The sequence below is a fragment of the Oreochromis niloticus genome, linkage group LG16, assembly GCF_001858045.2.
Source record: "Oreochromis niloticus isolate F11D_XX linkage group LG16, O_niloticus_UMD_NMBU, whole genome shotgun sequence".
Taxonomy (NCBI): Eukaryota; Metazoa; Chordata; class Actinopteri; order Cichliformes; family Cichlidae; genus Oreochromis; species Oreochromis niloticus.
This window is the reverse complement of record NC_031987.2, coordinates 31,401,443-31,419,410: the sequence shown is the minus strand read 5'-3', so window position 1 is coordinate 31,419,410 and position 17,968 is coordinate 31,401,443. Positions and strand designations below refer to the sequence as shown.

Genomic DNA, 17,968 nt, shown 5'->3' with positions numbered 1-17,968 from the left:
TACAAATGATTCAAAGGCATTGGAGGTGGCTCTGTTGTCTTGTTGCTGAGCTCCACCGAGTGAATGGCATCTCTTTCATTCACACACACTCATACACTGTATTCTTTTAATGGGAATATGTAGTGCCAGCTCACACAGCAAACACAAGTAGTCTCTTTTAGTTTTGACAAACAATTCCAGTGCTAAAGTTCAGTTCCTTCCTTTGACCTCTATCTTCATTTTCTCTTCGTGTTCTTTTGTTTCAGACTCCAAAAGACCCTTCCAGCAGGGAGGTCCTTTGTCGCCATGGACACCAAGCAGATCCCCCAAATCCTGCAGCAGATCTTCACCTCCACAATGTTATCCAGTGCCTGATGCAAACACATAGTACATGCCGTACACTCACTTGTTATCTCACACACCCAAAACTTCAAAAAGTTTGTTGTGAAAGCTCTGAAAATCTTCACACTCTGTATCAGATCAGATAACTTTATCAGGGCTGCAGCAGGTCTGGAGGGGTCGCATTAGCACGGGCCGGGGGTTGGACAGTTTGTTATTGTTAAGAAGCCTGTTAGCATGACAGAGTAACTAATGTTTAGCTATTTTGCTGTGTCCCTCTGGGAACAGCTACAGTACACAAAGCCTCTTTTAGCATGACTGTAATCTGCTGTGTAATTGGCACCGCAGTGGTGACGCGAAAGCCTGGAGCCTGTCTCAGATCCCATGTAGGGATCAAACACACAGCCTAACCTGCTGTTCTTTTTAATTGTGTATTTGGCCCTACACACACACGCACACACACACACCTTTGTCCTCTTTCGGGCTGTGAGAAACTCAAAGGGAAGGGCCATGGAATCGTGACAGCACCCGTTTAGTTCAGAGCTCCTCACTTCTTGTCTGTCACGCAGAAAAATGCACAGACACGCGCAAGAAAGCCGACAGTAAAGCCCCACCTGACCGACACTCGGATGCGCCGAGCAGCAATAACTTGGCGCTTTTGGAATGTTGGGACTGCCACCAGGGAATTTCCCACCTGGCTGCACGCGGACTTTAAAGCCTGCCGCTGTTGTACACCCCCTAGCTGTGTGAGTGTATGTGTGTGTGTGTGTGCATTTTCCTAGAGCATCTATGTCAACATGTGCAGACCCTTTCCTTCCTGACTGGTGGAACGTGTGTTGCCTCGTGTGCGCTCAGAGCTGCCTTTCATTGCCAGAGCTCCCAAACACAAAACACTTTCACTGCAAGACAGATGAAGAGAAAAATCCTGGACTAGTGGGTTAGTGTGGGCACACAGATCTTTGCCACGTGTATCAAACATCATATCAGTGTCTTCCCTGGTTGTCGTAGTTATTGTTAATGCCTGACTATGTTGAATCAATAGAAGCCTGTCCAGCTGTCAGCCTCTATTGATTTCTGTGAGTGAGGCACATGCCATTTTTTTATTAACCTACTTTAATTTGCCTCTGGCTCTTAGGCTGCTGATTAGTTGGAAATGTAAGACATTTGCTGGGTGGAACCTCATGTTAGGAAGGCATTAAAAAGTGTATATTAAAATTCATAAATGTATCCAGTTTTGACATTGTTAATTTCTGGTGAAATAAACTGTAAAAGTAATGTAGAGCATTTTAATAAATGTTAAGATTGCTCATTTGATTCAGTTTGTGCTCCGTCACTTCCCTTCTGAAGAATATTTCTGCTGCTGCTCGATTATCCGATTAATCACATGTCTGACGAGCATTCCTGTCCTTCCTGGTGTTGCAAAAGAAAACCGTTTATCTGCAGATGTGGTTATTTTTTAAAAGAAGTGAAGATAATGGATGAAGATTAAGTATTTCTTAAAAAGAAGCAGTCAGAGAGCGCAAACCTCCGTCAAAGCAGCTCACTCACTGAGCAGGAGTTACTTTCAGGGAAATCATTTCATATTTTGTAAATTTTTGTTTGGCTTTCTTTGTTCTTTTAAATGTACTTTGAGAACTTTGTAGTGCAGTTAAAATCAGATAAGGGAAGCATGAAGATGTTTACTTTTGTTACAGAAACCTTATGAAGGAGTAGGTGATGGATAATGGGTATGAGGTGAGGTCAGAGGTCAAATGTGACATGATATTTAGATGCAAACTATAATGTGATGTTTAGAGTCCCCATATACCAGTATCATTTCATAAATACTTTTAAGTGTAGCATGAAAGATGAGACATTTTATGAAAGTTTGATATTATTTGACCTTGAAGAAGAGGTCAAAGGTCCAAAGTAAGCGATATATTGGGAATCCCCATATATCATCCCCTATATGCCCATATGATGTCAGTATAAACAATGGCAGTAATGGCAACAGGTCTATATAGTTTTATTATCACTTTGACATTCAGTTCAATCTACTGACCTTGAAGGAGAGGTCACAGGTCAAATGTGACATGATATTAAAGGACCTTGAAGACTTCAATGGATATAAGCTAGATTTTAATAGATTGTTAACATGAGCCCACTTTACACGCCTAAAAAGTTTTTTATCAGAATTCAATAAAAACTTTCTGACCTATTATGTTTACAGACTGAAATAATGGTAGCGATACACACAAGTGTTTGGTGGAGGTAATAAGTGGAGACTAGTCTCTAACAGTGTTGTTAAATTGCAATTTTACAGAAGAGATTAAGTAAAACTTGCAGTTGGAGAATGGCCACTGCTTGCTGTTAACACAAAAACTGACTTCTTTAGTTCATAATTCCTAAAGGTACTCCGGGCTGCCCCTTTCTTCCAGTAGGTTGTCACGGCTGATGCATCGGCATGTTTTGATTTGGCACAGATTTTGCACTAGACGCTCTTTTTCTGATGCAATCATCTTCCAGCATTTATAAAATATTAAGACAAAAAACTTTGCTTTTGCTTGACACAAGCTGTAATTGTGAACAGATTAAAGGATATTTTGCAAGTGTTGGTTGGAGTAAACATTTATAATTTCATATTCAGTGTCAGCAACATATTTAGGATGTTTAGTAAAACCACGAATGATGTGTGGGCAATAATGCGTTACTGTGTTGTGTATAATTCTATAAGAGAACACAAGAACTCCATTCTTAGAAACCAAGGCAGTGCTTTGCATCCCAGACCGCTCGGCTTTCCTCTCATTTCCTGCTGGTCACTTTTTCCGTGTGCTGCAATGATCCATTCATTGGACCACAATCACCAGGCCCACCCTCCCACTGTTTTGACTGTAGCCAAAACAACTGGCTGCATACTATGTGCTGTTGTTCACATATACGCACAGCGTGCTGATAGCTCTGGTGCTGCATTGATTTTGTTCTTTGGGTTTCCGTGCTTTACCACCAGAAATAATTTGCCACACTGTTCTCATTGCTTTGAAGTCTTTCCTCCTCCGGTGCTTGGGTAATGACGTTTTAGAAGATTATTTATATTCTCAGTCAATGGCTGTCACGACTTTCTCTGACTATGGTGCTTCCTCGGTTTACTCTTAGCGGGCCTGTGAGGAAAAATAAGCGCCCTTCCTATAACATAGAGGATCTTATTTCAAGAAATATATGAGGTTAATGTGAAGTTTACAACATGAAAAACCTCGCACATGCAAAATAAGATTCATTTACATAAGAATGTTGCTGTTTGTAAACAGTGAGTATGTCTACAGCAACCTCTGCTTGAGCCTGTCTGCCCAGTGTGCTGGTAATTACATACTGCTGCTTGCTTCCTGTGCTATACTGCTTTATGACTCATTGTTTATCACCCTGGATTTGCAATGACAAATGGTTTTAGGATAACTTTAGGTGCCTACACACACTTAACCTGTTACACTTATCCTAAGTCCCTCTACAAACGCAAAATAAGACATGGCATAGTGGGGCGTTACATTCATTAGTCACAGTTAGAAGTGTGTTTATCTTGTGTTTCCCCCTTCTTACATGCTGGCATACCCTGTGAGTGACATTGTATTTTTTTGCAGTTGGCAAAATTGAAAAATAGAGGTTGTAATGCAAAATGTGCAATCTATTTTCAGCTACTTCTTGCTGATGTTGTTACATTTCATGCCTGGGCACACAAATACACGTTCGCTACGTACTGTAATAAGTGTGAGCAACTCGCATGGCCGGCTTTGGGTTAAACTACATTGTGACTGATCACAGGGGGGACACCACAGGGGGAGACTGACTGTGACTGTGATTGATTGCTGATCTTGTGGCAGCCCAGTAGGAGACATGAGGCGGGGTGATTGCTTTAGTCTTTCCCTATAAACATTAGAAGCAGGGGCATATGTGCTCGTTGTAGCTGCTGGGTGATTGATGCCAGTCTTCTAGTTTGCTTGTAGCTCTGTATGTTAGGAATGTACCCACAGGAATGTTACCTGCTCAGGAGATGGAAAAAATTCTCAAAAACACAGTCTGTTTTTTGTTTCAATAAACATATTGCTGTAAATGTACATCTTTGTGTGAAACCATATGTGCAATGGCAGCTTTAGTTTGCCTTACTGGGGCACTCTTAAGCAGAATCTATATGCCAGACAGCTATCTCATCCAGCTTTTCTGGGGGCACACCAAGGCATTCCCAAGGCAGCTGAGAGGCATAATCTCTTCAGCGTGTCCTGGGTCTGCCCTGATGCATTTTCCCAGTTAGACATGCCTTCACCCCCAAGGTGTCCTGGCCTAATCGTGTCCCTGAACCGCCTGAGCTGGCTCCTTTTGTTGTGGATAACTACTCTACCCTCCTGCATGAGTTCCTCACCCTATCTCCAAGGACGATCCCGGACACCCTGTGGAGAAAGTTATTTTCTGCTGCTTGTATCCATGATCTAAGTCTTTTGGTCTCCGCCCAAAACTTATGGACATAGATGAGGGTAAAGACACTGGTGAATCCACAGCTTTGCTTTCATGCTCCACTCTTTCTTAACCATGACAGACCGGGATGTCATTACAACAGTTTGCATTACTGCCAATACTACACCAATCCACCTCTCAATCTTCTGCTTCCTTCACTTGTGATGGCGACCCAGAGATGCCCACTTACCCACTTTGTGGCAGCAGCTCTTTCCTAATTTAGAGTGAACACTCCACACTTTTCTGACTGGGAACTATGGCCTCAGACTAATGCTAATTAATACTGAATCTCATCCCAGCTACTCCACACTCAAATACAAACCACCCTATTCCAAACTGGAGGTTGAAGCCAACAGAATGACATCATCTGCAAAAAAGCATACCTGTTGATAGGAGCCAACCAAACCTGGTACCCTCTATTTTTTGGCTGCACCTAACAACAGACTTCTTCTTTTCAAGCTCTTAAGACTACCCTGACGTGGATGACTGAGAACCTATAGAGACATTGTACAGGGGCTGAAGAGCCATCAACAGTGAGACAGACAGCATTCTGTTTGGTCTGTTACTTTGCAGGTGAGTCTTGTGCTTCAGTGCAGCCACATTTCTTATTGCATGTTTATGGAAGCAGGGTGTGTTCCTCATTTGAATTAGGTGAAGTTGTAGCAAATTTTCTGGTACTTGCCTCCCATGTGCTACCCTAAACAAAAAGTAAAGCAAAATAAAAACAAAACCATATAAGGTTTACTTTAATGCTAATTATCTGAGAGACACATGTGATTCAGTCCCGTGGTGGTAGAGGCAAACTTTATGGCAAATTCATTAAGCAGTAATAACGGAGTCAGTAGTACACACTAAGCATTATGTGGTTAGTGAGTGTGTGAAGCTCATTAGTTGGTAGTATCAGTCTATGTCTGAGTCTGCGGAGACAAGAATGTCTGTGTTATAGAGGGAAGGGAAAAAAAACAGCAAGAGACAGGCCTCATCTGCCTAAAAGAGGTCTCTCCTGGGTTGGGCACACACCCACACACATCCACACCTTACACACACAGACACACATCCTGACAAATAGCCACCTGACATCCACCCCTGTCAAGCCCTAATTGAGTTGGACATGAAATCTCGGGAGGTGCTTTATGAGCTGTGCTGCTGACAGACCCAAAGACAGAGTGGCGGAGCACCTGACACACAGAAATGCTGATACACAGACACATGGCTGCCAGTCAGACTGTTGGAGCAGTGATGAAAAACAAACTGCGGTACAGAGAGGATTACACGTCTTTATTTCATCACATCATTCAAGTTCTCCTGACACAGTTTTTAGTTCCAAACATGAGAGTATGTTGATGAAATGATTAAAGGCAAACCTATTAATGATATGACCCAGGCAATGTGTTTTTAGCATGTCAGTATGCCAGTGTTATATGCCAGATATGCAGATATCAATACTATTAATGCTAACTAGTTTTAATGTACTTTTTGTGGGAATCAAATTAGTTTTAAGTGCAGTTTTTCAGCATTAATATGTTCTTTTTACTATGTAGTTGGGACACCCCACCCCTGTTATTACCACAGTGTTGTAGTGATCGCTGGTCAAAGGTAAGGTTTTAAGGAATCTCACTTTCAGCTGGCTGTTAGTCAAAGGAGTTGCTTTGTGCTGAAGTGTGGCTCCAGAAATGAAACCTTTGGTCAATATAGAGTCCTGTCTCTAGTGGTTAGGGAAGGAAACTCAAAATTTTAAAACTAAGGATAGTCTCTGTTTTTCCAGAGTGCCCCAGTCACTTCCAGTCACTGGTTTATTGCCAGAATATTACGGAGAGAGGAATTCTTCCCAGACAATGAGAGCGAATAACTACATGACAGACACAGGAAGAGACAGCTTCTTGTTTGTTTCCACGTCCTGAACAGCTGGTTGGGTTCCTTAGTGTCACTGCTTGGGTCTGTGCTTTTGAACAGCACTTTTATTTTCTGTTATCTGATCATAAATTTAAAAAAAATGCTTAAACTCAGAATTTTGAACTTGTGATTGATCACCATTACAGGTGCCACGTTGTCATATGCAGGACTTTGTAGATGTAGCTAATCTTCAAGCATCTTTGATTTTTGATCATCTGATCTATGGTCACATTGCCTGGTGGACATCAAACAGACCCAATAAACCCAAAAGTGTTGCAAGGGTCAAGTAAAGACACTTGGCTAAGACCCAAGAAAGTACTGGAAAGCCAAAAGGACTTCAGTGTTTTTAGGTATATCATTACATTTTTGGTTGGCCTCATGTGTTTTCGAAAATCAGCTGGGTCCTCCAGCTCTTACCATGCTTTTAAAAACATTTGGGGGTTTGGATGGGATAGGAGCCAGATGACTTTTTAGTTCTGGCATCTGATTGGGTAGCCTCGTCGACTGCCCGAGTGGAAATTAAACACAAGAACCTAAAAACAGCATTCTGCAGTGGAGAAGCCTGCACTGTCCAAACCTGAAGATCATCAGGTCAAGGCTACTACCAGGAGCTAATTAAGCTAATTAAGGTTTACTAAATCTTCCATTGCGGAATACAGTTCAGTGCTTTCCCATTACTATCTCCTCGCTGTGTGTAGATTGGTTCATTTTTGACTTGGCTGTTTTGTGTGTGCCACACAATTAACAATTAGTTTGATAGTTAGCAGACATCACCACACTGATTGAGTTCAACATGAAATTTTATGGATTATTTCAATGAGGAAATTTACCATAGTGTCCTCTGGTCTCCAAGGAAAATGACCTGAACTATGTCACAAACTCTGAATCAGAGTGCATTTAAAGGACAGAGGTATTTCTGCCACATCGCTCCTATTTGATACAGTGGACAAAATGCAGGGTGCAACATAATTGTGGTCTGTAATAAATTCACAGGGAGATGTGTAAAATTACAGCTTGATATGTAAGAAAATAAGCTATACTGAAGAGATGTACAACATGCACTCAGTCAGTGCCCCTGTTTTTTCTGACTTTGTCAAGTAGTTAAAGTTTGAGCAGATTACTCCATAGTCTCTCTGGAAAAGCCATTTGTTTCTGCTGAAACCATGTGCTTAGTTGTTGAATAACTCAGGTAAGTCTCGCCAGACCAAAGTGGAACATTTGTAGTGATAACAACCGATTCAGACACAAGCAAGGTTCTGTGAATGGGTGTCTAAGTAATATCACGCCAGTGAAACACAAAGAGAGCAAGCTTGGAAAACTGGCATTGTTCGATTTCTAGTTTTCTTGCAACCGCAGACTTCTATTTGAAATCTCCCTACATCTGTATCCACACAGCCTACATTCACATCACTTTCATACAGTACATGTGGCTACTGATATCATATGGTCTGAAATAAATTAAGGCATCAGTAAAATCAGACATCAGAGTCAGTGAATCCCCCATTACTAATGCTTCCAATTTCATATGGTCCTATGAAGCATCTTACGTCATGTAGAGGATGTGGTTTTGGCACAGTGTTAGTGTGGTCAGCACTAAAAACAGATCTGATAAGGCTGTCATCCATGACTACCGGTAAACAGTGTTTGTCTGTATGCTGCCCTGTGTTGACTTGTTGTTATGCTACATACTTGAAATACAAACATATGCTGAGTTTAGCAAATTTTCAGATGAAGGTTTCTACCAGAATTGAATTTCTCGAGTGTTTTATGTGAGGAATATTATTTATTTATGAATGTACTCACACTTGAAGGACTTCTGTTAGATCAGAAACTCTAAAAAAAATGTGTCTAACTTACAGGATTATATGTGCGTTTTCACACATGTTGATTTATGGGGCATGCACAGGGACTTCCCCTCCATCTGTGGGGAAAACAACACCGCTCCAACACTGTGAGCTCTGCTCAGTGCTGACTTTGTGCTATCTCTTTCCTTTGGCTCAGCCTGCATTTGGTGTTGAAAGTTAAATCTAGTCAGAACAATTTTCTTCAAATAGGCCACGCATCCCAAATTTGACTTAACAAATGTCCAGCCTGTGCTCTATGATATTAAATGCCTTCTATCCATTTTTAATGCCTGGAACGTATCATTTTATCAGTCTCTCACATTGGTGTGGAGGAATTTTTGAGTTTTTTATAGTTTTGTTTCAGTACATTGAGATTTACAGGCAGTCCTGTGTGATCTAGTGTGGACCAAGAGTTAGCTCTCAGACAAGTGGCCTCAGATTTGACTCTAGAATATTTAAAGAGGAGTTCACGTTGAACCACAAGGTGTCCAGGACCTGTGGCTGTAACATAGGTCCAAACCATCACCTCCACCACTAAAGGCTTTCTCCTGGTAATCCTTCCACACAAGCAATACTGGTTCAGTCTTTTTCCAATCGTACTGTCATGGACATTTAACTGAGACCTGTAAAGTGTGAGTTATCGCTCTTTGTATTTTCTCAGTTTCTCTGAACATTCCTCAGTATGGCCTTGGGGTCACTTTGCTTGGATGCCCACTCCTGGGAAGATTGGCAACTGTTGACAGTGTTTCCTACCTGCAGATACCTGTGAGTTAACACACCTGAATAGTCCAGACCTGCAAACTGAAAACCTTTTCCTTCTTTTTGAGAAGTGCTCAAATTTACTGACAGTCACTTAATTAAGCACATTTAATTAACAGCGCCTTGACGCTACTTACCCTGTTAATTGCTATGGAAACTGTAAAGGTGTTTTTTTTCACAGGCCTGCATAGAGCCCTGTGAAAACCCCCCCCAACTTTCTCACATGAATGTATGAGCACACAAAGAAGTCTTTGCCAATCAGCTATTCTGGAAATGCAGAATCCTGGCATTTATTCCAGTTTAGTTGTATTGATTAGTATAATTCTCTCCATGTGTCTCCTCCTTGCTTTCTGAAAGTTTATTTTGTGGCTAAATCAGCCCACTGTGGAGTTAGCTGTGTGCTACGCTTCATTTATCAGAGGCTCAAAATATTGAGCCAGGAGAGTCATCCACAGGCCAGCTCATAGTCATATGAGAATTGCATACTTGCTGACTTTGCACATGGTGGTGGTTGCACATCTGGCTGGGGACTTGTTGCCTTGGCTACAGGCTGGGACTGACTTTTTTGGTTGTTGCTGTTTATTGTTTGTTGCCTGTTCCACTTCCTGCATGGTGATTTGACTGTGCTGGTGTGTGTGTATATATACCCTGATTTGTTTTGCAGATTGCTCCTTTCTCTCTGCCCCCATTCCACTCTCTCATTCTTTCCCTTCTGCTTTTCTCTTGCATCACGTTGTCTAAGTCAAGTTGCTCTGGCAAGACCTTCAACCACCCCCACAATTCTCTCTCCTTTTCTCTCTTTTGTCTCTGTCACTTTCTCCTCCAGCTACATTCCAGTGTGTGCCACAGATCTGATGTGATAACTCAGCTGGTTCAGACCCGTTGAAGTGGACGTCCCTGCCTGTTTTATGCTCTTAATGAATGACAAAGAAAAGACTGATGTCACTAGAGGCAACTGAGATTCCTCACTCTGCCTCTCTTGTGTCTTTACCTGTTGTGTTCATGCTTCATCCATGTCTCTCCGATCTTGATTCCCAGAAACAAAAAACAAGGGTGGAGGTGTCACAGCTGACCTCAGAGCCTCAGTGTCTCAGCCGGCTTTTTTGCCAGCAAGAGGCCTGAGGGGAAATGCAGTAATGGCCATAATGATGATGAATTAAGCTCTGAAACTGTGACAGGTAGGAGCAGATTTGTGGAGGCCCTATCACCCATCTTCTGTATCATAAAAAACCCCTACAGTTTACCCCACGTGTGCATTCCTTTCATCTGCCTCTCCAAGACAGTGCAGACATAGTGGTGGATTTTGTGTGTGTGTGTGTGTGTTTCCTGACCCTTACTCCACTGAGGACAGGAAGTTCATTAAAGACCAGCATTCAGACCTGTTTTGAATGCTGGTCTATTTTTCACCTCTTAGCTTCCCTGCTTAGATGTCATTACCCACGTAATTCCTGCTGAAAAATTGTTTCTCATCTAATAATAGTCAACAATATTATTCTGCTGCTTAATGAGCTGGGAAAAGAAAAAAATTGGAGTAGCAGTTATAGGGTGTTCCTGTCCTCTCACTTGCAGTTCTTCAAAATGAGAGGGAGAGAACAGTAATTAGTTTATCCACAGTTAGCCACAGAACTGAGTCAAAGCTTGTTTTGGACTACAGGTTTTTCACTCCACTACCACTCGCCACTTCATCATGATCACACTGGCAATTTATGTGCTGATGCTGTGGGGATTTTGTAGGAAGTTGTATGTGGAATGCAATGATATGCAGAATTTGTGTTTTTACTGAGGGAAGATTGCCAGACTGCAATATTCAAGCCTCTAGAAATAGTGTAACAGCAGCTGTTAACTGTGTATTGCATGTTCATGTGATTCAAGGGCTGCTTCAGAAGCATGTTGACAAAATAACAAATCTTTATTAATTTATTAATAACAAATTAGTGAAAACCAGGAGAAAAAAAAGGCTTAATCCAGTCAGGTTTAAATCAAGGAGAAATTATTGCCTAAAATTTTGCTGGCAAACATATTGGTAATATGAGCTGTCTGTATAGACAACGAGGAGACAGAGTATTGTTATTTGTTTGGAGTCACTTTTGTAAGCTTTAGAAACCAACTCCCAGAGCTTGCATGTGATGCTTTAGAAACTAAATGTTCCACTGTCCCTTGTTTTTGTTCTTTGTTATGCTGTGAGTAAGCAGTGGATTTATCTGATTGCAAAAACCGCCTGCTGTTGGATATGACACCAATGAGAACAATCATAGTCAACCAAATCAGTCAATTTGCTTTCAAATGAAACAGACTAGAGTTGGAGCTCTTGGTGATTATTGATGCACATAACAAAGTACCGGCCTGCTTCAAAACCACCTCCATCGTCCCGATACCCAAAAACTCCAACCCATCTAGCCTCAATGACTACCGCCCAGTAGCACTCACCCCCATCATCACTAAGTGCTTAGAGCAGCTGGTCTTAGCACACTTCAAATCCTGTCTCCCCCCCACCCTGGACCCCCACCAATTTGCATACCGCCAGAACAGGAGCACAGAGGATGCAGTCTCCATCGCACTGCACTCTGTCCTCTCACACCTGGACAACAACAACACCTACGCCAGAATGCTGTTTTTAGACTTCAGTTCAGCATTCAACACAATCCACCCCTCACAACTCATCAGGAAACTGACAGACCTGGGCATCAGTTCCCTCATCTGCAAATGGTTACTGGACTTCCTGACCAACCGCCCCCAACATGTCCGACTGGATAACCGCTGCTCATCAACAATCACAATGAACACCGGGGTACCACAAGGCTGTGTGATGAGCCCTTTCCTCTACTCCCTCTTCACCCACGACTGCAGACCTGCTGATGGTTCTAACACCATCATTAAGTTTGCAGATGACACCACGGTGATTGGCCTCATCAGCGACAACGATGAGACCGCCTACAGGGAGGAGGTGGATCGTCTGGCTGAGTGGTGCGACACAAACAACCTGCTGCTTAACACCGAGAAGACCAAGGAGCTCATCGTGGACTACAGGAGGAATGCTGACCCACATCCACCCATCCACATTAAGGGGACGGCTGTGGAGCGTGTGAGCAGCTTCAAGTTCCTGGGAGTCCACATCTCCGAGGATCTCACCTGGACAACCAACTGCTCCAAGCTGGTCAAGAAGGCTCACCAGCGCCTCTTCTTCTTGAGGACTCTGAGGAAGAACCACCTGTCCTCAGACATCCTGGTGAACTTCTACCACTGCACCATCGAGAGCATCCTGACCAACTGTATAACAGTCTGGTACGGGAACTGCTCCGCCTCGGACCGGAAGGCGTTGCAGAGGGTCGTGAAAACTGCCCAGCGCATCGCCGGAGCACCACTTCCTGCCATAAAGGACATCTACAGGAAGCGGTGTCTGAAAAGGGCTGGGAAAATCATCAGAGACCCCAGTCACCCATCACACAGACTCTTCACCCTCCTGCCCTCTGGGAGGCGCTACAGGAGCCTCCGGACTAAGACCACCAGGTACCGGAACAGCTTCTTCCCCACAGCTGTCAGACTCCTGAACTCTGCCTCCTGACATCTGACCCACGTTAAACTCATGGACTGAACATACACACACCCACAACCACTAGCACTTTATCACTATCACAATTATCCTAACTGCACTACTGTATAGTTCTGTGTGAATATCATTCTGTACATATGATAATTTTTCAATCCTACAACTGTTTATAACTTGCATAGTTCACATTTCTGTATAACTGTATATCTCAGATTTCTGTATAGTTTTTATTTCATATTTATATCCTGTTCATAGCCTGTACATAGCTTTTACTCACTACAGCCTGTACATACTTATAGTTATAGAATATTCATAACATACTTCACACCGTGTACATTATAACATACCATAATAGACCCATTTCTGTAATATACTTACACATCTATATTATTGCTAATATATATTGTATTATATCTATATCACGGCTAAAGCACTTTCTGGATGGATGCAAACTGCATTTCGTTGCCCTGTACCTGTGACATGTGCAATGACAATAAAGTTGAATTCTATTCTATTCTATTCTATTCTAAGTAGCTTATAGCGACTTCCCCTCTGTGCCAGTGGCTTATGTAATGGAAGTAATGACCCCCTGTTGGTTTCCAACTGGCTGCCCTTCATGGAGCCTAATATTCTGATTCTAATTTGTTTAAAAGGCATAATTTCACATTTCAGTTCACAGCTCTGAACCTCCTGGCTGCAGTCTTCTCCGTCTTACTGCAGTGCTAAATGTGTAGATTCTTAAAAACAAGTTTCCACAAAACTTGATCAAAATAGCAAACATTAAATGATGAATATGAATGTCTGTAAACCAGTTAAAAAGAAATAACATTTCGTGTCAAGGGGTATTAAAAAAAGTAAATTATTCCTGCAAAAATACCTTTATAAAGTTTATAGTGTGTAGATACAGACTGTATATAGAAAATGCATGAAATACTACTTTAGAGTAGAGTTTCCTTTGCCACTATATTAGACCTGGAAGGGATCATATTTGGATGAGAAGATAAAATGCTACATTATAAGCTTATGTTAGAAAGCTATGGTAGCTGCAACATATACCTGCTAGCTAGTGCTAAATGACATAATAATAAAACACTACAATTAGAGTCTTGTAAAGTAGAATACAAGGTATATTGAATGAGCTGCTCCACACAAAAGGATGCATTATTAGACTGTTTCATCCAAAATGTTCCAAATCGTCCCAGCAGAACAAACATGGACAAAGGGTCCAGTGACTAGCCTAGCAGATGACTAGCAGCTACAGCGGCCTCTGTCAACACACCGGTCAATCAAAGCAGCCTCATTCCTAATTTTTATGAATAGGGGTGCAATCCCCAGAGTCAAAAGCTAATTTTTGTACCAGTTTGGAAACATGCTTTTTTACTTCAAGTTTAAGTGGCCACTTGAGGAACTGTAGTTTTTGGCAGCTCCGCATTAGCTTCATTTTTCAGCCCCATTGATAGCTGCTTGGTTTTATGATGCTGTCCAATGAATCTCTGAGTTTCACTTTAATAGCATCTGTTTTGACTTGAGCAATATTTTATATCAGAGACCTGTAACCTCCCTTTAGCTATTGACTTACAGCTTTTCTCAGTTAAACTCGACATGATTTACTGCTCATGAAAAATGTTCCATACAGTTCAAAGACATGCAGTGTCTTGTTGAGGTATCTTCTGTTTATTTGTGCTGGGAGTGAGGAGCGGGTGATAGAAGCTATTACTGGATCAGTAATTAAATGTTTTGATTTGACAGTCATTTAGTATCCTTCCAGCCAAGATCCATTCAATAAAAGGTGAATTTGAGAAAGGAAGTCTAGGGGATTGGAGACATATCCTGGCTACCACCTCTCTCATTTGATTTTTGAATGATAACAAGCACTTGGATGTGCACCTACACACAGAGAGAAAGCTCGACTTACTGTTTTAAACACAAGTTCATGCACATTTTAAGAGCTTGTTTTACTCTGCCCTACTGCCTGAGAAAATGGAAACAATACTTCATCAAGAATGAGGAGAAATGAATCACACAGCAAAGAAAGAAAGCATAAAACAAACACAACAGGTAAAGGTTGAAAGCAAAGGGCTTTGAAGGCTTCTGCCTTTTGTGAAAGACAAGACAGCATTCTCCTTGTGTAGAGCAATAATTGTGTGAGGTGATTCCCCCCGAGCTCTCCTAAAGATGAAAGTCACTCGTTTAGCTACAGTCTAAGAAAATAAAAAAGTCCTGAAGTAGTAGGTGAAGAAGGAACTTTAGGTAAGTGCAAAGAGTTGATATGAGTACTTTTGGGGAACTGCTTGCCTTTCTGATGGAAAACAATAATTATTATGTAGTATTTTGGGGAGGGATGTTCAAGCAGCTCACTTGAATTACAAGGAGTATTTTCAGTAGCCTTTTTTCAGTGGGAGAAATGTGTTGTCACTCATCCAAGTGACTCCTTCAGTCTCAGCTGACTGCAGGTTTCCCCAACCTTTTAAACAGTGCATCTGTGTAATGACTGAAACTAGCACCACTGACGAACAATGGGCTGTGAGGTCAGTTTTATATTAGTGATCAGGAAAGTGCAGTTTCACGTAAACTAACCCTTACTGAAGGAGTCCTGGTGAAGGCCCAAAGCTAAACACTAACCCACATTTCTAACCTGGCTAAGGGGCAGGTTGTATAAATAAACAGACAGAGATACTGACGGGAGTAATGAGCTCTGAGATGGAGGAACAGAAGCAGAGTCAACTCTTCTAAGAAATAAGGACAAGAAGTGTGGGTAAAGGCAAGCGTGACAAGAAGACAATAGATAGAGACATGTTTGCAGGAGCTGTGAAAAGGAGCAGGTGGAGGATAGACAGACAGAACAGAAAGATGGGAGGAGAAGTGAAAGCAGGAGGAGGGATTGGAGGAGTTAGCATCTGTTTGGTGCTTTATTATTAACGGCGGCCTTTGTCTATGTAATAGTGTTTACTTGCATCAGATTAATATGATTATTCACAGTGTCTCCTGATGAATGTTTCAGTGCATCACATTTGCACAGTTTAAATATGGCATATAAAAGAGCCTGTATTTAAGTATTTTTCCCTGCTTGACAGTAGATTATTGCATTACAGGTTGTTTTTTTCAGTTCCATTGCTGTAACTAATTATAGTGTGTTAATCTGAAGTATGCATTTAGTCTTTGGGTCACAGCACATGCTGATTTCCAATTAATGAACAGGATGTAAAGTGATTAGAAAATTCTGATATGATGCCTTTTCACAAACACTTCTTTGCTATCATCATTTCAGCAGATGTTTGTGAATGAACCTGGTGTGCTTTCACAAAACATATTACAGTAAAAATACACTTTCATTTGAGAATCAACTTAGATAACATCAGAGTATAGATGATACAGAGCTTGTTTTTGTTTTGTTTTTCAGGCAGAAGCCCAAACATTAAACAGAGAATTTTCTCTCTAATGTCTGTTTGTTCTCTTCATACCAAATTTTACTCAGTCTTGGGTTCATTTTTGATCAGTTTTTGACTGTCGATGCTCACATAGAGTCTGTGACCCACTCTTGCTTTTTCCATTTAAGATATATTGCAAAACTCAGGACTGTTGTCTCAAAAAGTGAAATCGTTCATGCCTTCATCTCCTTCCGCTTGGATTACTGTAATGCTCTATTTTCTTGTCTGTCTAAAGTGTCTATTAATCGCCTCCAGTCTGTCCAAAATGCTGCTTCAAGGCTTTTAACTCACCCTTATAAATGCTCTCATATCACCCGAATGTTAAAGTGTCTGCACATGCTTCAGGTTTAGGTATCATTTTAAAATCTTGGTTCTTACTTTTATGGCCTTACAAGGTGGGGCACCCATTTATCACTTACTCCACTCCTGCTCTCCAAGCCTGATCCTTAGTTCCACAGATAGGTGCCTTCTTGTGATTCCACGTACCCGTCTAAAAACTAAGAGGGATTGTCCATTCCAGACCTTGGCTCCAAATCTGTGAAAGTGTTTGCTGCTCTCTCTTTGCATCCTGTAAAAAACAGCTTACAGCACATCTATTCAGACGGGCATTTGGGTAATGTTCTTTGCTTTGTTGTTTTACTTGTCATGTGTGTAATAAGTGAAGTACATTCATAATATGATATGATACAGTATGATCTGGACACAACAACAAAGGCATCTTTTACCCCTGCAGCCACTCCCTTTCAATACCTCATCTGTTCTTCTGCTAGTTTATAGTTTAGCTATTATTGACATAGCTGCTAACATTTCTTAAAGTCTTATGTATTTGTCAAAGTGAGGAAGGTGTAGTCAACTACAGTGAGTGGAAACATGTCCTTGGTCTCTTGTTCAGTTGCTTGGTATGACGTGGTAACAAAATTTTATCAGTTGCTAACAGTAGCTACACGTGAACTACTTTTAAGAATCCTGACTTTAAAGGATAATTTTTTTCAAGGTTTTTCTTTTATTCCAAGTACTTATTGATGAGTCTTCCATGTGTGTGTTGTGCCCTGTCTCCTTCCTATCACACCCAGCAGATGGCTGCCTCTGCTTGAGCCCGGTTTATGGACGTTTCTTCCTATTAAAAGGGAGTTTTTCCTTTCCACTGTCACCAAAGCACTAGCTCATAAGGGGTCATTTGATTGTTGGGGTTTCCTCTTTATTATTGGGGGGTCTTTACCATACACTTTAAAGCACTGTGAGGTGACTGTTGTTGTGATTTGTCACTATATGATGAAAATTAAAATGAGTATGATGAAATTGAATTGAAAGTGAAATGAACTGAATTGAATTCAGTTCATCTCAGCAGAGAAGCATTTGGCTGCATGCCTCCAACACAGAACTAACAAAGTGCAAGTATATGGGGACATCTGAAACAAAGCTGCATACTCCAGCAAACATCGACATGCATGTCACAATTGTTTTTGCTCGCTTTCTTTCAAGTTACTTTTGCTAATTCTGATGGTCTTTCCATTTTCTTGCCCATATCTGCTTCTTCATTGTCAGAGATCCCTCCAAATCTACTTCTCAAAAGTGGGCATGACAAAAGGGGCGCGGCAAATGAGAGGAAGTGGGAAGGAAAGGGTTTTGTTAAATGCATTATGGATCTAGGACACAGACAGATGGATAAATGGGAGGAAATAGAGAGTGGAACAGATGGG

General features: G+C 41.5%; 1 protein-coding gene across 1 annotated transcript in view; it reads left to right on the top strand.

The window, feature by feature from the left end:
- The window catches only part of vwa8 (von Willebrand factor A domain containing 8), a 93,036-nt gene extending 91,404 nt beyond the window's left edge, over positions 1–1,632 (top strand). The window contains exon 45 of the mRNA XM_005475231.4: positions 246–1,632. Within this exon, the coding sequence (XP_005475288.1) occupies positions 246–354 (109 nt within the window). The 3' untranslated portion in view covers positions 355–1,632. The remainder of the gene's footprint in view (positions 1–245) is intronic.
- Positions 1,633–17,968: the final 16,336 nt, after the last annotated feature.